This window comes from Choristoneura fumiferana, chromosome 6 (assembly GCF_025370935.1).
Source record: "Choristoneura fumiferana chromosome 6, NRCan_CFum_1, whole genome shotgun sequence".
NCBI lineage: Eukaryota > Metazoa > Arthropoda > Insecta > Lepidoptera > Tortricidae > Choristoneura > Choristoneura fumiferana.
In genome coordinates this window covers 6,920,356-6,941,779 of record NC_133477.1, presented here as the reverse complement: position 1 = coordinate 6,941,779, position 21,424 = coordinate 6,920,356, and the positions used below count along the sequence as shown (strand labels likewise).

Genomic DNA, 21,424 nt, shown 5'->3' with positions numbered 1-21,424 from the left:
AAAACGCTAGTCAGGAACCGCCCTAAAGCTGGGGAACGCCCAAATGGCCCAAATGCTGTTTGGCCTCAAGATGCTTTATTTTTCGGAGCTTCAGAGTGGCATAGGTTATCGCCGAAAGGAAGTGTCAGGCATTATGGATTATAGTTTTATAAAACTATAAATAACGCCACCCTCGAGGGAAGGACGTTCATTATTTAAAAAAAGAAACAAATGTTTTATCTTTTTTCTAAATGCTGAAGACAGGAATATTCGCTAAAGGAAACATTCCATTATTTTTAAAAAGAAACAAATGTTTTTATTTATTACTTAATTTTTTTTTGCTTTATGAAAATAATAAAAAATTGAAACATCCAGTAAGGTTCAAGAATTTTATTTATCATCTCCATTATACATAGTTGTCACTTACTGCGTACACAAGCGACAGAAGCCTTTCATAGCTCAATTGACTTTGGCATGAAGTAGCAGTTTGTGCGCGGGCGGCGCCGCCGGCGCCTTGCAGCGGAGTGAGGAACCAAGCTTGCAGAGCCAAACGATTCAACTAACAGTACCCGGCACGGCCCTTGAGCGGTCAGCGAAAATGATAGCCATAATTTTACTCCGAGGTCAACGCTCTAGAGCCGTACTGTAGCGACTGTATTTTTTTAATAATTTTCGAACTGGTTGACGGCACTATTATAATTTAACCACACACTAATATCCCAAAAGTACGCCTAGCACTTGCCGCCCAAATCCAAAAAACGATCGACTATTGCGGGAGGTACAATTCCACTACACTTTAATATATTGGTAACAAGATTGAAAAGCATAACCAAATTCTTTAACTAAAACACTTTAGTTATAACAATTGGCTATCCTAAAATATATGTACCAAATTAAAACATGCGCATCTTCATTTCAATAATAATTGCAGTAAAACAAAAATAAGAAACTATAATAAAACAAAAATTAGAGTTTACACACGTCACACATACAAGAAATAACATTATTCGCGATACACAATTCATATCTACATCCATCCATTTAACAGGTTGTGATAAATACCAAAATCACGGGAACAGATCCCCGAAAGTAAATAATCTAAAAATACGTGTCTTTATTGAATTAATTATAACATGCTGTAACAATAAAACAGCAAGAAAGCTTCGCGTTGTAAAATAATTTCAATAAGTATTCATAACCTATCATAACATTACAGGATGCCGCATGAAAAGTAGAGATTACTTTTTAACAAATAAATTATAATAATCTATCAATTATTAAGATCTAACGATTAGATTTCGCATAAGATCGAACATTTTCATTTAGAATTTGATTTTAATAACAGACTGACCCGGTGCCGCGGTGTCATCATATTAGACCATCAATAGGAAGGAGGGACCCGCCGGCATGCAACTAACACGACAACCGACAGTCCGTAGTGAATTTAATTACCTACTATTGTAAAAAGTGAAACGAGGAAAACAATCCACTATCGCCGGCTCGAACATCTAAAATATTCCTATAGTCGAAAAGTACATCACAATAAATACTATAACTACAAATATTTTTCAATTTTAATGAGACCCGCGCCGCCCCGTGGCTGCTTACGCTATATAAATAACATTGTAAGTACTAGTGTGTGGGCGGTTAGGGCTATAAAGCGTTGGCAGGTGCTGGTGCGGGGATGTCGTGGCGGCGGAGAGCTTTGCGGAAGGACTCGAGGGAGGAGCGGAGGGTGAGGCAGAAGCCGCGGGAGGCGGGGATGAGGGGAAAGTCGGGCGGGGGGGTGTCAGGCTGGTCGTGCACCCAGCCCTCGAGGCGGCAGCAGAGGGAGGCGGCGTTGGCGCGGAGATGCTGGAGTATCTCTTCGCGGAACGGCTCGGGCGGATTGCTCAGCATCTTGGTCATGGACTGTACTAACTTTAGGAGGACCATCTCGTTGTACATGCGCGAATTTTCCTTGCCTTGTTGAGTGCCTGCGGAGAGTTGGGAAATGTTAATAAGGGTGCATTTTTTCGGCCCTAGTACCACAGTACAGTCGAGTTCAAAAACTTGTGAGCAAAAATTTTATCAAAAATATCTAAACACGCTTCTACGCCGTTGACAGTAGAGTCGTGTTCAGATATTTTTGATCATATTTTTGCTCACAAGTTTATGAACTCGACTGTACAGTAAGTACAACGACGGCGACGCTTATTGTAAGAAAGAATATGCGTATATCGCTAAATGGTCCCAAATCAGCAAACTGCAGTATAGAGTCCCGCATGCTTCGATATGTACATTGAATCAGTGCTAGGAGAGCACGGTACGAAGCTTGAATTTCGAACTTCGGAGTACAAAGCCAGAGAAGTATAACTGTAACATATTCTTGCCGAATCCGTAAAGAAGCTAACAATCATCTGTGACAAAGTTAGTTCTAACGCCACTTAGCAGAAACTTACGCTCGGATTTACCCCATGCCGTCCGTTTCATCGTCGTTCTATGCACAAAAGTTAAAAGCTGCACAAGTAGAATGTGGGTTGCAAAAGATTACAACCAACAGCGGCGTTAACACCCACGCCAATCCGTCACTATAGTACCCTCCGAATCTAAGTCCTTTTCAACTTACCCTTTTGCTTCTCATAGCCAGCTTCGTTGAAGTAGGGCTCCGCGTTAAGGATGAGCCCCTGTAGGGACACTATCACCTGCAGAAGCGAGCTGTCCTTGCCCCACACCTCCACGCCGCGACCCGACCACGTGCCCAGGAGTGACACGCACACCTGTACCAAAAAATTATACTCACTAGCGGCTTTGAGCTGTAGACATTGTAGTTTATAACAGGTTAATAGTAGATTATTGTCGTTTGGGCAATTGCTGGCTGAGTATGAGTATTAAACGGACGAGCGCGAGTCCGTTTAACTAATACGAAGCCAGCAATTGCTAGTCCAGCCGAGACTAATATAAAAACAGAATAAACTTTTTCTCAAAATATATTATAAAATTTAATTTTATTCCAATATTTTTCTTATACTTTCCCGCCTTTTTTCATTAAAAATAAACTGCAGGTGTATTTTTCCACCGAAAACACCACAAGCTATTTCAGACCCAATAGAAAAAGTCCGGAGTTCCAACAAAATATCTGATACCGGCCATTAGACTTGGCTGTATACGACTTGTGCCAACATTTCCATGGCCTTTTTAACTTTAAAAAAAAAAATGTTACTGATTGCAGGCGCGCTAATTCATTATTGTCGAGCTAGCGCGCCTGCAACCTTTTTAACTTTTTAATTTTTCGCTGACAATAAACTATGCACTTCACCTTCTGATATGTAAAGAATAATGTCAACTTTTACGGTCATTTTTGAGAAAAATCATATTGTAATTTAAAATTACAAAAAGATGAAACCGGAGGCGGTCACTCATCCAACTGGTGGACTTGGTCGCGTTCTAACACGGACACTGTCCAGTCGCACGTGCATGTGCAATGACGGCCTCACTCAACCAGCGCGGCTCTCGAGCATTATGCTGAGGTGGGTCCGTTTCGTGACACTGTATTGTATAACTCTTTACATAAAAAGACACTATTTCTTCATCTGTCGTTTTTGTAATTATCTGTACTGTAAGTCAATGTCACGAATAAATGTAATTACTACTAACCGCGGCCGACGTTGCTTAACTTCAGTTTTTTTCATCACACTTGCTCGTAAACAGTGTCGTAACATGCAGGCTACCTTGGTTGCAACCCCCATCGTAATGTGCTTGTCATGTGGTCGGTAAATGAGTCATTGCCCGTACTCATTTTGTTGTCATGAAGCCCAAGGTCGGTAAATGAGTCAATGTCCGTACTAATGGTGCTGCACGCGCTGGCCCGGGCGGCACGGGCGGTACTAGAATTACGAACATCGACTCATTAAACGACTCCGACTTCGGGCTTCTAATAGAATCTCGTTCATAATTCCTTATTTACCGCCCTTAAGACACAATGTACTATTATGACTGTTTTCATGTTTTCAACCTCACGGCTCCGCCATTTTGAAATATTTACAAATACAGAATCGACAAAAATTCCTGCTCACCAAATTTCACAAGACTCGAGCGATCGTGAATGCTATCTGTAGAGATCAGCCTGACAGCCGGACATAAGGAAGCATCCTATAAAAAGTAGCCTAAATATCTGTATTTCGCACGTCCAGCTAACTACATACAAAATCCGCCTGAGACTGAGATAGAGCTGCTCTCATGGGGACCAGCGTACATCACAAGCAGGCATCTCTCTCGCAACAGATAGATCATCATACAAGAGCAAAACCGACCTTGCCGTCCTCATACAGATTAGGGTTCAGCCGGTCGGTGCAATACGAGTGGTAGTGGCAGAGCGGCGGCGCGCGAGGATACTCCCCGCCAAGTTGCACGTCGAACACGAACAGACCGCCCTCGTACGGGGTCTTGGTGGGGCCCGCGATCATCAGGGAGAGCAGGTCGATGCGGTCTTCGAAGCCGCGCACCCACACCTGGGAAAATAAGGAAGCTTGGTTACGGGGTTCGAAGAAGCGTGGAATCTCGGTATAGTGAAAGCAATAAAAACAATGTAAACATTTTGAGTAATGTGATCGAGTATCGATCAACAGATTTCTATAAAGTTATCCAACAATCAAAGCAAATTTTTCATTAACCAATTTTTATTACAGTTAATCTAGTGTAAGAAAATTTTCTTCGCCAGTGGCGGCATACAAAAGGTTACGCAACAAAACCTTAATACACTTACTTTAGTTGATAAATATTATTTCAAAGTGCCCATTAAAGATAATAAAAAAATTGAGGGCAGTTTGTTTGAGAAAAATAAAGTGGGGACCTGAGGATTTACAATGACAAATTTAAATGTTTGTTTTGGTTCGTTAGTTTAACAACTGGGAGCATGGTGACCGGTTAGGTTGCTCCGAGGATAAACTTTGGTTGAGTTCGAAAGTGTCCGACACCGCGTACTCCAGAATATTTCTTTTTGACTCACCCCTGGTGGCAAATCGCTCTTCAGCAGTTTAATCTCCCGCTTGACAGCAGAGTAGAAGGTTCTAGGCTCTGACGGTTGCAGCATAGACAGACGGAAGCGATGAGCGGCCGGCGCAGCCTCCAGTATGCAGAACCCTTCGCCGCCCTCTACTTCGATGGCCGGGAGTGGCTCGACATCGACCGGCTCTGCAGTCGCCAACGGAGCTGTGTCTGTTGGTGCAGCTGCTGGAAACGAGTAGAATCACTCTATAATATATCTATTATCATTTACGTGTGTTATATTGTGTACGAGAATTATATATCGCTTTTTTACATGTTGCTGCGTATTTGTCTATGTATAGTCGAGGAAACTGAATCACGTCCCAGGGTGGGAACCTTTGTGCTACTAATGTCATGTTGACGTCCCACACATTTTCCAAAGAAATCATAGCGAAATTGATTATGAAAAGGTTCTGCCCTGGTACGTGACACACTTTCCGCGACTTTGTTTTTTAATTCCAACGTGTTATAATTTTTAATTTCTGTTAGCTATAAGGGAACATTTAGCAGGTCAAATGAAGTTTATTTCTTAAAGACACTTAGTGGCATAACAATACAATACAAAACAATGACTCTTTATTGTACACCGGAAATAACTCATAACTCTTAACTCATATTCTTTAAAAGATAATCAAGAATGAAGGTAAAACAGTGTAAAAGGTTCTTAATTAAGACGCTTTTTAAAGTCCGTAACTACTTAAAGTGTTTCACAAACCGAGTTGTTAAAGATTTTATTTAAATAACAAGTAAGCACTAAAAAAACACTTTTGGCAAACTCACGGGCGCCGTCGGCTAACGCAGGGACGATGATCGTGGCATCCTTCCCCTCCCCCGCCTTCCCCTCCGTGGGCTCCCCCTCCCCTGCTTGGTCCGCCATGCTCACCACCAGCGCCCCGTATTGACTGCCAGCGAGAAATAGAAGATAAAACATGTTAATAGGTCCATTAGAAGTGTAGTGAGTGGTCAGGGGTTTGGAATGTATAGCACCTCAAAAGCTAGAGTATGCCTTTTTATTGAGCATTCTAGTAGGTACAGTCAGTAGCAGAAGTTGATGAACGGTGGTGGTGCTCAAAATGATCTATAGATATACCCTTTTAAAAGTTTGGCAATTGAACATTTTGAGCGAATCAATTTTCTGCTGCGGGCTGTACTATATTCTGCTAAAATGTGTGCATATTATTATTTTGTATGAATGTTATCAGTTAATTGTTAAACAGCATAATATATGAAATACTTATCAGTGTTTTAAAATATACAAAGCGGTTTTGTAACCACAAAATATTATACAGTCACCAGCACCAATATTTGACACAACAAGCGTGCATAAATATATCTGATACGACTCTATTTCTAGGGCCGGAAACTTACTAGGGACTAGGGACGTGTCAGATAATTTTGCACGCTCCGCTGTGGCAGATATGAATGCTGGCGACTGTACCAAAATAATAACAAAAATTTTAACCTTTCACAACTGGTGAGTTTTCTATAAATAAATAGTTATTTATTACGGAAGCCATGAATTACGACATAATATGAAAGCGGATACAAAGAAAAGCTTAATTTTTGGTAGTGTAAAAGTACAGTACGCTCTTTTTCGGTGCATCCACTTCAAATTTGCACTTAACCTTATTATATTTCCACAATATCCAAGCCCTAACAGTGATATATATAAGTTATCATACTTTCAAGTTACACAATAACCAACGACCACAAATAACATGCGAAGACTCAACTTCATCATCCGACATACAACGAAAAAGGTATCACGCAAGACTTACATTAAATAATTGAAACATTTTATATCTACGCGTGGACTACTAAATATCTAAATTACGAGAGGGCTATTACATATCACAAATCAATTCGAAAAACAGAGAAATTAAGTTACCACTTTTTACAGAGTTTTTACTACTAAAATAAAAGGCCAATGCATATAAAAAAAAACTGATAATAAAAGGAATGGAACAACCGCACACTGCGAGAAGGAAGTAGGTCAATTCTACGGGAATTTTTGTACGTACCCGTTCTGGTCTTCCCTTGGCCACATGATGCTAAAATTATGGGAAATAGTTACATCAGTGTTTATGACATGTCGAATAAAGTACTTGTAAACCTCGTAAGTAAAAATACTGGAGTGATTTGTTAAAAAATAAATAACAATCCGCAGTGTACGGTACGGACAGGTAAAAATTTAATTTGTCAAAATAATAATAAACATGATCTGAAATACTAAAACTTTACTTGTATGAAAATATTTAATATAAGTATTGCGATAATGATCATAAATTTAATAAGTATATCCTTACAGATTGAACTATGTATGAGTTACGAATATGACACCAATACTGTCCTGTACGCCTCATGCTGATATTAATACATAGTTAATACAAGCGTTATAATTATGTATGTGTACCTGCATATAAAGGATTTATTCGTACAACAATGGGTGCAAAATAAAAAGTTAAAAACACAAAAAAATAACAAAAAATGCATGAAATTCTGTACAAAAGCACCGTAAAGCGAAAAAAATACATAAACAGTTTATTCAAAGGAATTGCTTGGACTAATGTACGGAATTCCAACTCCTAATGGTGGGGGGGGTATTAAAATAAAAAATAAACGTAAGCTCACACTGTAAAGTGGTAGGGTAACTTCTCTTCGTTCACGTTTTGCTTTTCCATTAAGCTGTTTAGAAATGCGGCCAATTCTTGGGGCCTTCTCCTGCGGAAAACAAATGAGTGTTTATTGCAACCGCTGTTTACATTTGAATAACGAAGACAGAGGGCGGTTGGTGTTCCGAATATCTAAAAGACCCCAATGAACGGAAACAAAAACAAGGAGTGAAACAATGGGCAAAAGTCACACTCCGTATTAGCAGACAAGTCGTAATGGCTATTTGTGAAATTTGACTATGCTTTTTTCGACCATGTATTTTCTTCGCCTGTTGACCGATATCGTTTATTTTTTGGTATCATACCTAGATAAAACTTCGCGTCAACCCAGGTTGTATATACCTCTACTAATATTTATTAAAATCCGTCTATACGTTTTAGCATGAAAGAATAACAGACACCAGAAAAGACACCAAAAATTTTGTATGAAGGTTTGTTTTAGATTATATACATATATCAATACATTAGGAATAATACTCCGAAAAAAAAAATTTTTTTTTAAGTCATGGCAATTGTAAAATGGAGTTGAGAGATTTTCTTCAAAAGTGTTCGAGGTCTTGGAGTTGTGAGGTCTGACAATAGACCACGTAATAATTTTAATGGGACACATCGAATCAGGAAGGATCCTATGACTATCAGTAGGCGTTTGGGTGAATGAGAAGCTTTTTGTGCAAAGCTATTTAACAAGTGGCACATAAATCACACAATTATTTAGACAAACAAGTAATCGTGATTAAATTAATGGTTATTTTATGGAGAAATGAAACCAATGTTAATAGTTTTCTCGTTTCGCATTTACTTACGTTGTGGGAGACATTAAAAATATTGTACATAATCAATCACCATGTGCAACACAGTTGCACCCATGTAAACATGACTTAGTTATCATAATATCATAAGGGAGCGAAATTTTTGTACGGTTATTAAATGAAAGTTAATCCGAATAACTCACGTCTTACATCAAGTTTAGCTCGACATGTTATGTTATATACGGTTGACAATAAAATTACGTCATTTTATATACAAGGTGTTATTTAAGTGTTTGCTCAAAATCGAGAGTAGAATCTATTACATTTAAATCAGGTTGTGTTTGTGTTTTTAAATCCCTTTTTTACTGTGCCCAGTCTAAAAGTTACGACTGCAACAGGCGCCAGTTAAATATTTTAGCGAGGTTGCATACTATTTCGATAATTTAATACTGGCCGGTTTGCTGTCACCGTGTGATTTTCTTCTAAAAACGTCAAAGCGCAACTGACAAAAACAAATCATGAGTGTAGAGTTAGAAATTAAGTAGAATTACTGACTTAGCAAAACACCAATTATGACTTCGACTTTGAAAAAGCACTGATCTAGACTCAATATCTTTGAAAATAATGAAGATATTCAAAAATAAATTCAATCAACTTACTTAAAATGAAAAAATATTTTGGGGGTGTCTGAGGTTTTCAGTTATTTAATTAACACCTTGTATAGGGCGATTTTTTTTGCGTTATATCCCAACTTCAGCGTTGCAGCCCCCAGGGCAAACGTGTGTCAAAAAATAGTTATTGTTAAAATATGTATTCAGATGATCAAACATAATATGGGCCTACGCTAGCTGATGAGTGGACGCCTATTGAAAAATAGTACGAGCAGCGCTAAAGCCGAATGTAGCGTTGCAAGAAAAACGTGCAAGTTGCACTAGAAACTCGTTGGCTTTACGGCCTCGCAATGTAATGCAACTTGCACGATTTTTCTTGCAAGTCTAAACTCGGCTTAACAGCCCGCGTCGCGCGCGGATTTTACCAGTACCCGTGGCGAACGTGGCGGTACGTAGGCCCTAAGAAGTACCTAATGCCACCCACGAAGACGCGTGATTTTGTCAAAATTAGACATTAACGACTTTTTAATAAGAACCACGGCACGCGTCATCGTGAATGACTCTACCTATATGCCAAGTGAGTTTGGAATCGAATATTACAATCTAGGTTTTTTTCGACAGATAGCTACCCCAGGGATTCCAACACTGGAGCAGTTGATGTGAAAAAATGCATATAATCACTCTGTATACAAACCAACGTCATTTTTGCGTCATCAGCACCAAAAGTTCGCTCCCTGATTATAATGCTAGTACCCGCCGCTCGTCTCTCACACAATAGTAGTTTATGCAACTGTTACGTTTTAAGGCCGAATGAGTAGTTGCATACATTACTTTATCTACATCCATATATTAAATCCTCCATCATGCGTTCAAGAACCATCGAGAATGACCTGCATTGCAACCAGAACTATGTCTGCCCCACGAGCTCCTGTGCCCGAAGATGACGCCCCGCCACCGTTCCGGTGCGGTAATGTTCGTTACGATATCAATTTCGGTATCGTAATGAACATTATGATATTGATGTTGTTGTTGTAATGAACATTACGATACTGCCGATGCCGTGTTCATAATGGAATCCAATGTCGTAATGCTGGTCATTATCTATGGTTTTTGAACGCATAATGGAGGATTTACTATATGGGTGTAGATAAATACACTTGTCCACCACCGCCGTCACCCATATCGAGATTGCGACGCGGGCGACCATGTGTCAACCGCGACCATCTCAGTGTTTCGGCTTACTATTGTGCGACCACAGTGTGTGGACAAGACCAAACGCGTTTTATAATTACGTTACATCGGCCTGTCATCCGGTAAGATCTAGCAATCGCACCGAACTACTTTAAACCTCGGCGGTAGGGATCACGGCCATAGTAAATGCATAGTTACTTCGGCACCGTCATATCCTTCTTGCTGGCTCAGCGCAATGGTCTTAAGGTGCTTTTCCACAAGCGAGGTGTGGGGAGACGAAGTGAGACGAGAACTGAAATCGCGCCGACCCATTCCCACCAAAGTTTACCGCGCGGCCCGACGTTATGACACGCGAGCAGTGTTTTCGTTAGTAAATAAACATTCTATGGACGCAGCAAGACGGCCACTTTTGCATACACAGACATTTTCCTACTTCCTTCTTTTTCTTTTTTTTGCTCAGTAAGTAAGTTTGGTGATGACAAAAAGTCGATTAAGTTTTTTTGACGTCTTTGTCGTACACACTGTCACATAGCTCATCGCCCTATACTACGAAGTGCGAAATTCAAACTTCGTATCTTGCCTTCCTGCTGACGCTAGTAACAAGAGTGACGTGAGAGTGACGCGAATTTCGTAGTAGCACCCTGGGGGGTGTATTTGTATACATACCGGCTAACTTCGGCATGCGCCTTTACGAGCTGCGAGTGTATCAGCGAGCATAGCTTGTAGCAAACGTTACGAGTGGTGCCGTCGACATCGGTGGGTTCTGTGGCCGCTGCGTAAAGAGATTCAAGTCTAAGGGCTAGACACACGGCGTACTTTTTGGGCGCAACAAAAATTAATGTGAGTACATAAGTGACAATCTCGTTTGAAGCGCGGAAAAAATACGTTGTGTGCTTAGGCCCTAATACGAGACTAAATTCAAGAACAAATATATCAGTGCCCTATTTCACGAAGCTACAAGTTACAATTTACAAGCGGTAGTCATTGTTTAACAGTATGCATTGACAAGAGACTACGGCTTGTAAATTGTAACTTGTAGTTTCGTGAAATAGGGCACTGATCAAATATAATCCTATGGAGAACTTTACAAGCTTTTATTTGACTTGCCGTTTTAGTTAGTATTATGTATGTATTTATGTATGGATAGAATAGAAATAATAAAAAAGTCTATTAATAAAAAATGACAACCAAAACAACACCTGAAAAATAAAATACAATTCGTAGCATTATACGTCCTTTTTTGTAGATTAAAAAAAAAGTAGTTGCGGAAATATTTTGTTTGGCAACCGCGCGTTGTATGATTTCAAGTCACATTTCGATCAAAAAACAAACAGGTACAGAATCTTACGGGATCACAGACTGTATTGTATAATTATTTAGATATCTATCTAATACCTTTAAACGAGCAATTCTTGTATATAAATATACATATAATCGGAATCTCGAAAACGGCTCCAATGATTTCGATGAAATTTGGTATGTGGGGGTTTTCGGGGGTGAGAAATTGATCTAGCTTGGTCTTATTTCTGGGAAAACGCATATTATCGAGTTTTAGCCCGAGCATCGCCCAGGTACTAGAGTATTTATTGTATGCCTCGAACACGATTTCATTAGGTAATAATTACTAAGTCAAAAGACCCTACTTGTGACTGGGTGACTAAATCACCGACCTCAGATTTTCACATGCCTAACTTGGCTGAACATTTCATGGGAAGCAATATAGTACAACCACAATATACAACAACTAATCTAACCATAATATGTTCATTGTGAATAAATAAATATTTCATTTCATTATAATACTAAAAATTTTACTTAGGGTCTCAATTTTTTTACACAAAATTAAAATATCTTTGGTTTTATATTCTATTAGCCGCGAAATCTCAATTTACTACTTATTGTAGGTCACGCGGCATTAGCCATTGTTGGTTGCGCGGAATTACAGTATCAACGGAGTATTGTCAGTTTTGTGGTAGAAAAGATGGTGAAACTTACGATTCTCATTTTTGCCAGACACCTTTTCATTGTCAACAGGAATCACCGATCCCGAAGCTTGGACAGGCTCGATGTTTAAGTGTAATTCCTTCTTAGGCGTGACGTTTTCCACCTGAAAACATAATTTCAGTTATTTGTATACACCGCGTTATTTTTTACTTATTTTAACTTTGAGGAAACATTGAACAAGTCAAATGAAGTTAATTTCTCCAAGACTAATGAGCCTAGCTCTTACTGTAGTATGTGCTAACTGTGGAGAGTTTCAGCTTCGTCAGTTTCGGTGGTGAGTGTCTTGTGGATGCCTGATGGTGATTTTCCACCGGCGAGGCGAGACGAGAATTGAAATTTGTATGCATTCTCGCGCGCCAGCCGCGAGCCGCCGCGAGCTGCCGCGAGCGCCGCCATACAAATTTCCATTCTCGTCGCCGGTGGAAAACCACCTTTAGACAAGAGTACCCAAACTCATCTTCTTTTCTGAACTCCAGAACCGAATTGAATGTAGTTGAACGACACCGAAATTCAGGGTCCAGGACATAGTGTTAATCTCAGACCGCACCCCATTTAAAAATAGGATGGATCGGTCTTCCCGTGCGTGTCGTCAACTCAGGCCGTATTGTCTATCGTTTCTGACGCTCGCGATCACAATCAAATAACAGTTTTTGTATGCGAAAACTGTCATTTGATTGTGATCACGATTGTCAGAAACGTAATAGACGCTCTGAGTCCTCAATGTCTAACACACTTGGAATCATAATAATTTTCACCACTTCTTTCTGTCACACGGTATAAGACAAGAGTAGAAAGGGACGGTGAATGCATTCGCGAACTCCAGCGCGTTAGACAATATGGCCGCTGATTGAGATTAAATAGCAGCGCTTTTTATTTCCAACTACGAACTCACTTCACTATTTTCAGAATACTATAGCTACCAATCCTCAACGACTACCTATAGGATCACTCTGTGTACGAGAGTATAGCGACTTAGCCACTCACTTACTTCGAATTTTAAGTTGAGAGCGTTGACAGGTAGCTCTAGTTACCAAAAGCAATTGAGTGTTTAGAAGAAAATACAAATGTCAAAAACATCACATTCTGGGCTCAATTGCATATCAAGTTACAAGCTAATAATATTAGCGATTTTGTATTGAAATTCACTAATATTATTTGATTGTAATTTGTTATGCAATTGAACCCAGATAGTTCTCGCATGTTAGTGGTCCAGTTTAACATTATTACCTCCATGGGCTCAGCAGCGTCGTCGGCGGCCCGGCCGTCCTCGCTCGGCGCGAACAGACGAGCGAGCTGCTCGTGCACGCGCCGCTCGCCAGCGCGCGGCGTGCTCGCGCCGCGCTCGCGAACACGCTCCAGTAGGCCCTGTCACAATACCATTATTATTATTATGTTCTCTGTCCAAGGCATACAAGAGACAATAGTGAATACAAGAGACAAGAGACAGTTCTTGTAGGCAAAAATAGTCTGATTCATCCCGCCATCGCCGTCTAGGTCTGCCCATAATTCGTCCAGCATGCGGCACGTAGCCAACCCAGTCTCATTTCAGCATAGTCGCATTAAAAGCATTTTCAGCATAGTATAATAATAACATTCAGTGGAGTGAAGAGTAGCTAATCTCTCATTTAGTTCTCATTTAATGAGAATTTATTAAGTTTATAATTATTTGGCTTACTAACCAAAAAGTGTTCTTCGTGGAAGAACGACGTGCCCATCAAGCGATCCAGGAATCGGCAGTCTTTGTAAAGATTCAGCAGCTTGCACATGATCTGAAAATTAAAAGTCAGTGAAATACATTCACGACAAGTCAAAAATAGTTTCAAGAAAAGTTTGTATTACCCATATGAGCAATTCTTTTATCCCACTAATATTATAAATGCGAAAGTTTGTCTGTCTATTTGTTACCTCTTTAGGTCTAAACCTCTAAGCCGTATTCATACAAATAAATATTTCTGATTTCTGATAAATAGATTTAGATAAAATTCGGTATACAGATAGCTTGAGTCCCGGGCAAGGACATATAAGATAGTTTTTATCCCTTAAAATTGCATAGCTCCCGCGGGATAGCGATAAACAAATTCGACGCAGATGAAGTCACGGGCAACAGGCTAGTCCTTTTATATATATTTCAAGGGTCTAGGCTGTGGAGGTTTTCGGAGGCGAACAATTATTCTAGCTAAGTATTATGTAAACTGTGCGGATTCGAGTTTTCGTCGCCCCGAAGCTCGATCGTCTTTAAAATTCGGCTGGGGACTAGCGAGTTTATGGAAATTAAGTGTTACCTCCTGGCTCTGCAGCGTTGGGTGTTTAGCGAACATCTCCTCAAGCCGGCGCATGGCGACGCGGCCTCGCTCGATGTGGGCCGCCACTCGGGGCTCCAGCAGCCGCGGGACCACTACGGGCGCCCCGGGCGCCGCGGGCACCGCCGGCGCTGCGCCGGTCGGCGCGTCTGACATTAGCATCGTTGCGATGTTCTCTAGCTCTGCGAAAAGTTGAATGAGTTAACACCTTTCCAGGCATAGCGCACATAGCGACTACATAAATGTACGTTTACAAATATTCGACTTTCCCAAAATCAATAGTTAAAAACATTATTCGTTTTCAACCCTTTAGTTTCTGTAAAGTCGTACACAAAATCTACCCAGTTTGCCAGGTTCAGTGAAATGATATCGGCTCCTCAGTCATGTAGGCGAGTTAACTCGTTCACAAAACAATGCTCATACGTCCGAAAGGCGATTTAACTCGGCTAGGTAAAACGCTTTGCAGAGCCGGTTGACTAGATAACTCGTTAGCTAGTATTGTCAGAAGGAGGGTAATGTTGCCACAAGGCAAGACAATACAGAAGTAATGCCGATTTCCTAATCGGATGTAGTGACAAAAAATTTTAAACAAGTATACTCGGCTACCGGATCTGAGCTTATCGCACAAAACGAGTTAACTCGTCAGCCGGGCTGAAAGGGTTAAATTAGTCCCACATAGGTAAACAATACAGAACTATGACACATTTTGTAGTAGCGTATCTAAATGAGCAGGGTCTGGAAAAGGTTTAATAGAAATAATTTTAAGGTTTTAACAAGTTCACAGTCTGGTGAGAGTGATGAGTATAAGTGAGCGAAGGGATGTAATGTTTTTGAAGTTGTATGGTAAAAACGAGGACCCTTCCTAGTAGGTAGAAGGAGTTGGAACGTGCAAGATCCACTTCAAATTCGAAACATTTGGACTTAATCCCGTATCTTAAGCCGAGTTTAGACTTGCAAGAAAAATCGTGCAAGTTGCATTACATTGCGAGGCCGTAAAGCCAACGAGTTTGCAGTGGTCAATCGAGAGCCGCAATGTAATGCAACTTGTACGATTTTTCTTGCAAATCTAAACTCAGCTTTGGATAAGGGACGGGCCTTATGTTTAAATAGTCGTCAGACTGTCATCAATGGTGCGTTTTGTAATCCTTACGTGGCGTGGCGGGCGTGCGAGGTTCGCCGTCGTGCGCGGAGCTCTGCGTCTCCCACGAGTCTTCGGAGCCCGAGCCGTCCGAGCCCCACAGCTCGCCCTCCTCCGAATCGTACTCGCCCACCTGACAAAACATCAGTAAAGCTTTACACGTGTTTTACATAGGTCGTATCGTACTTGAAGAGGCGCAGTGGTACAATCACCTGCATTAATATCTGCCACAGCGGAGCGTGCAAAAATATCTGACACGTCCTACCGGCGCTAGAAATAGAGTCGTATCAGATATTTATGCACGCTTGTTGTGTCAGATATTAGTGCTGGTGACCGTACAATCCCAAGAATCTAATTACATATTATTAGCTTATTCAAAAGGAATAATAATAAAAGTAACTAAGCACCAGTCAGACTCGCGCACTGAGAGTTGCGTACAAATTGTAGGTATGTGAAAATAAATATATGCTATTAATATGTATAGCATAGCAGAGCCTTGTTACCAGCAGCATGTACATTATAGCGTCATGTATGTCTTTTTTCTATTATATCTGTTATTGTGATGTTTTATGACGTTCAATAAATGTGTTTTCTTTCTTCTTTCTTTCTGTCTACAAAATGTACAGTATGTGATAATTTTACATTTTTTGGTATGGTCCCCCCCCCAATTAACATTTTTTTATTATTATTACTTGTTGTTGTAGCGGCAATAAATACATAATGCCAATGTGTATTTATTTCAGCTATTATATCGTTCTGAGTCCTAACTTTTCTAAGCAGAAGTAGTACTTAAGACCAAGACGTGGGTCATCAGCTTTCAGATCCATCAGAAGAAAATCATCGTGAGGGAACCGGCACACACCTACGACGAAATACAAAGTTGGGAGAATTACGATCCAAAACCCTGTCATTCTGAGAGGCCAGCGCCCTGCAATCGGAGATCGGACTCGGCCCATATCCAACCGTCATATAATTGTCCATAGGAATCGAAGGGTGAATGACCTCTGCTCCCTCGGCTCCCAACATCTCATTCTGCACTACCTTGTAGAGGTCTTGCGGCCAGCACATGCTCGTGTGCCCGTCGACCCACCACACCTTGACGCGGCCCGACGGGAAGTTGTCGATCACCTGCAATATACAAGAGCTGGTGCACTCTGAAATCCGAAATTCGAATTCATACCGTCCCTTTTACCCTTCTTTAAAATGCTATCAGCGGGAGCGGGACGACACGCTACGAAGTTCGAAATTTGTAGTATAAGGCCAACATCTGAAGCGGCCGAAAAGCGGGTTTGGTTGGCCCATTCGAACTCTTGGTCGATCATAATCACAACAAACTAAATAGGTATTAATTAGTATAGTAATAGGTAATTGGCATCTTCGTCACTTATACAAGAAACTCTATATGTAGTGCATTGTTTTTCAGCGAATTCGCCAATTGAGATGCTAGCTATAAACAGGAGTCTAATAAAAAAAAAACCTGAATGTTCCATTGTTATTTTACCAATTCATGCGTGGGACTTTCAGATAAAGTCCTTTTTTTGTCCTGAACGAAAAAATATCAGAGTAGGTATTTTTCAAAAAGTTTGTCCCGTCATACTACATAAAACATCCAAAATTTCTTGACGTCAGGGAAACGTCACGAAATCTTGTGAGGAAAAAAATCGTAATTTTGTAACTATGTACATAGAAAGTTTCTATTGCATCCAACAACAAAGATACTCGTATCTGACTTTTTATCACCTTTACCACAAGGTTTTGTATATATTTAAACACAATAAGTATTACTTATTATTTGTGTTGAAATAGCGTCAGGATTATTTTTTATATATAACCTCCTGACTCCTGACATTTTTTAACAAACTTAGTGCTCAAGACCTAGACGTGGTTCACCTGCTTTGTTATTTTGGATATTATTTCAAAACTCTTAGAATGCTTTATTCGATGAACAATTTGTCCTTTATAATGTACATTCGGCCGTTATTCTTAGTGTTAATTAGTTTATTTCAATAAAATACACGTACTTTCATTATTTCCTTAATTGAATAGGATTGTTGCAGTCATTTTACTTGATTATTTGGATTGTTACTTAGCTATAAAGTACGCAACTTAGGAGGATATAAGTGCACAGCTGATTAACAACTTTTTGAGAAATAGTCATCATTGTTTATTACCTGACAATGCATTTAATTTATTTAATTTTATTTTTATTTGACTGGATGGCAAACGAGCAAATGGGTCTCCTGATGGTAAGAGATCACCACCGCCCATAAACATCTGCAACACCAGGGGTATTGCAGACGCGTTGCCAACCTAGAGGCCTAAGATGGGATACTCACGTGCCAGTAATTTCACCGGCTCTCTTACTCTCCACGCCGAAACACAACAGTGCAAGCACTGCTGCTTCACGCAGGATTAGCGAGCAAGATGGTGGTAGCAATCCGGGTGGTACACCTTGGGTCCTACCACTGCATACCTAATTCTGCAAAAAAAGTTGTATTAGAAAAAATAAATTGAATAAATTTATTTTTAAACAAAATCTTATTTTAAGGCGTATATAAATGGATGGATGAATTCTTACCTGTCCCGCGGTACAGTTGGCATCTTCGCCCGTGAAATTGGCGACGCGGATGACGACCGTGCCGGGCCGGTACTGGAAGTCCGGATGGTCTTTCAAGTCGTATACGCTCATCTCGCTCTCATGCAGCATTTGCGGCCTGAGGGGAAGAGAGACAGATGTAATTGTGGGTAAGGAATGTAGCTAAGTTTTGATAACTGTGTGATCGCGAGGAACATTAAAGTTGTCTGATACTCATCTTTGATGACTGCAATAGCGAAATTGTATGACATTACTTTGACTGTGGTGGTTTCATTATAATTTTATCACTTAGCTTCCTTCAAAAAATGCTACCTTTAATTTGGTCAAAAAAGACTTGTTATTTTTCCTAAAAATCATAATAAGGCAAAATTAGAAACAATACCATACCTATCTAATTATATGTATATGAATGTAAATTCTTTATTGTACATAAAACATTTAAAATAAAAATCCAGATACCTACACAGAGAGAAATACAGTACAATAAGTAGAGTATAACCGCTAGAATAATAAGTCTTTTAAAAAATATTTGTATTTTTTTACTAACTAAAGCGATTGACCTCATCTCACCCGATGGTACGAGCAGATGGATCCAAAGATTAAGCTCACTGTTTCAGTAACAGCTATGCACTCTGACCTTAAATAACCCTAAGTGGCTGTTTCATCAGCCATTGATTTTTATTTGTCGGATAAATGTGATGCCGTATCCGTTTGTTTTGTTCGAATAGACAGAGACGGCATCACATCTATACGCTACACCGGCTACACGACACGCGACATTCATACGTTAAATACTCACACAGGCTCATCGGCACTAGTATAGGTCCTGTACCAATGGACGATGGCGGTGCGGCCGTGGTGGTCCACTCTTTGAACAACGCCGTATTCCCGGTGCTTTAGCTGTGAACGAAACGCATTGATTTATTACAGAAAGAAATAAGATCGTAGTTTATTCTACACATCACGACCGACTTTTTATTTCAAATGCGAGTAGCTCTGTGTGAGACCTAAAGATAACAGGGTGAAGACCAAAAAGTTGCACACCGTTAAAGCTGCGTTAGAAGGTAGTTATAATTTCCATTAACTTTTTTGACTGTGACACGAAAATTAATCATACATTTGTATGGATAATGCTGACGCAGCTTTAACGGTGTGCAACTTTTTGGTCTTCACCCATCAGTCACATTCTAACATTGAAGCTAAACACACTCGAGAGCAATGAGTATCGAGTCGAATCCTCTTTAACTTGGCAAAGACTATGACTTGACATATTTCATTGATCATGATTATATTTAAGCAAGTAATTAGTACTGACCTGCTGATTTTCTTCTGCGTTGGCGGCGCCACTGACGACAAAGTCTCCGGGGAAACACTCCTGTCCGTCCAAGTGGTGGATCGGGTACAACTGGGTCGACGGTATACCCATCTCTATCGTGCCGTCCTGTGACATACGACGATAGTTAATTTCTTTCAAGCAAGTTATTCGAATGCACAAATATTTTTCAAGGGTAAACGATCTCCTGGGTAAAGATATTAATATAAATTATGCGAAAAAAAAAAACAATTATATTCTTGTTATCACGGATGTAGATTTTAAATTACGGTTCCTTCACATTATACTGTAAATAATCGTACATCACCGGACTTGTCAAGCAAATTTGGACGACCGGATGGCTAAGTGGTTAGAGAACCTGACTACGAAGTTTGAGGTCCTGGTTCGAATCCCGGCCGGGCAGATATTTGTGTGAATAACACGAATGTTTGTTTTCGGTCTGTATTTATCTATAAAGTATGTTTATCCGTTGCCTAGTATCCATAGTACAAGCTTTGCTTAGTTTGGACTAGGTCAATGGTGTCAATGCAAATCGAATGAACTTTAACGTGTTCGGTTTGCAATGGCGCGTAGTATCACTTTGTTTCATTCACACGGCGGACGAGCAGCGGGAGGAAATGACTAATGTAAACAGGGTCTAACAGCTGAGTTCCACAGACCTGCCACACGACGTTGGCGCGACTGGTGGTGTGCAGGGTCTCGACCACGACGCGGTCCCCGAGGCCGCGGCGGCGGCGCGGGCGCGCGCGCGGCGCGCGGTGCGCTTCAGCCGCTTGCCGCGCAACAGACGCACCGCCAGCTGCGGCGAGCGCTTGCCGCGCTGCGACGCGGCCGACGAGCAGCGGGAGGACCACGTCGCGCCACTGTAACAACAACGTGCATTATATGGAATTTGTCAAATATTCGCTTTACTTTAAAAAAAAAATAGACATTAATACCCCTTTTCGAAGGAAATTCCTTAAGACTGAATAAGCAACCCCCTCGTGTGTTCCCGAAACAACCGTGTAACTCACTTAGCCAGCTGTCAGTAACTGTTGCACTTACCTGTCCGTGTCGCTGCCGTCGCTGCTAGTATTCTCCCAGTTGTCGGAGTCGTCGTCGTTGAGTGCGAGCTCGGCCTTGGAGTCGCCGTTGTGCAGACAGTCCCCCTTGTGCGGCTCAGGACTGTGGACATGGGACTTGCTCAGCCGCTATTGACAAAATTATACAATTAGTATTTTAGTATACGCACTCGGTAGCCACACTAGACAGAACAAGTTGTAGTAACTGAATAGGTTTGTTAGAAAATTTTATAAGGGCGAACGTATTAGACTATGATGTCTCAGTGAACATTTTGGCCGCCACATCGTTTGCCAACACGCGCCTGGCCGCCTTACTGTCGTCAGTCTCTATACCACATTTACACATTCAATGTACCACATATGGAACTAGAGCTAACCAGTTCACATGTTCAATGTTCCAAATATGATTCACAAGGCAGCAGCCTCTAACGAAACGGGACGTACAATCGGATTAGAGATAGTGGCGAAGTGCCTATAGAACCCGATTCCCACCGGTTTGCCCATATTTACAAAATAGGACAACAGGACGTTCAGGATTTGTGAAAGATGTAACCGATTTTGCTTCGGCTTTACCATGGAGATATCTGACGCTTCGCCACTGAGGGATATAGTGACTTATGTTTTTTCATTGTATTTAGTCGGATAAATTCGTATTTATCTTGCTATCTCAATTAGCAGCAGTAAACTTCAGTAATCTAGTTGAGAAAGCAATGTAAATATTAACTTTTCCGACAAAATACGACGGCAATAGTAGATTGATAACCA

The 21,424-nt window shown here is 40.6% G+C and overlaps 2 protein-coding genes across 2 annotated transcripts in view; one reads left to right on the top strand and one right to left on the bottom strand.

Moving 5' to 3' along the window:
- Positions 1-21,424, top strand: part of LOC141428934 (cytoglobin-2-like) — a 286,546-nt gene that overhangs the window by 93,430 nt on the left and 171,692 nt on the right. The window lies entirely within an intron of this gene.
- LOC141428625 ((E3-independent) E2 ubiquitin-conjugating enzyme UBE2O-like) overlaps positions 355-21,424 on the bottom strand; it is a 22,709-nt gene continuing 1,639 nt past the window's right edge. Inside the window, 20 exon segments of the mRNA XM_074088631.1 lie at positions 355-1,955; positions 2,588-2,738; positions 4,272-4,469; positions 4,967-5,190; positions 5,785-5,906; positions 7,636-7,725; positions 10,894-10,999; positions 12,223-12,334; positions 13,459-13,596; positions 13,911-14,000; positions 14,514-14,713; positions 15,682-15,802; positions 16,711-16,797; positions 18,248-18,383; positions 19,065-19,165; positions 19,581-19,706; positions 20,258-20,320; positions 20,322-20,342; positions 20,344-20,461; positions 20,643-20,788. Coding sequence (XP_073944732.1) covers positions 1,633-1,955; positions 2,588-2,738; positions 4,272-4,469; positions 4,967-5,190; positions 5,785-5,906; positions 7,636-7,725; positions 10,894-10,999; positions 12,223-12,334; positions 13,459-13,596; positions 13,911-14,000; positions 14,514-14,713; positions 15,682-15,802; positions 16,711-16,797; positions 18,248-18,383; positions 19,065-19,165; positions 19,581-19,706; positions 20,258-20,320; positions 20,322-20,342; positions 20,344-20,461; positions 20,643-20,788 — 2,673 coding nt within the window. The 3' untranslated portion in view covers positions 355-1,632.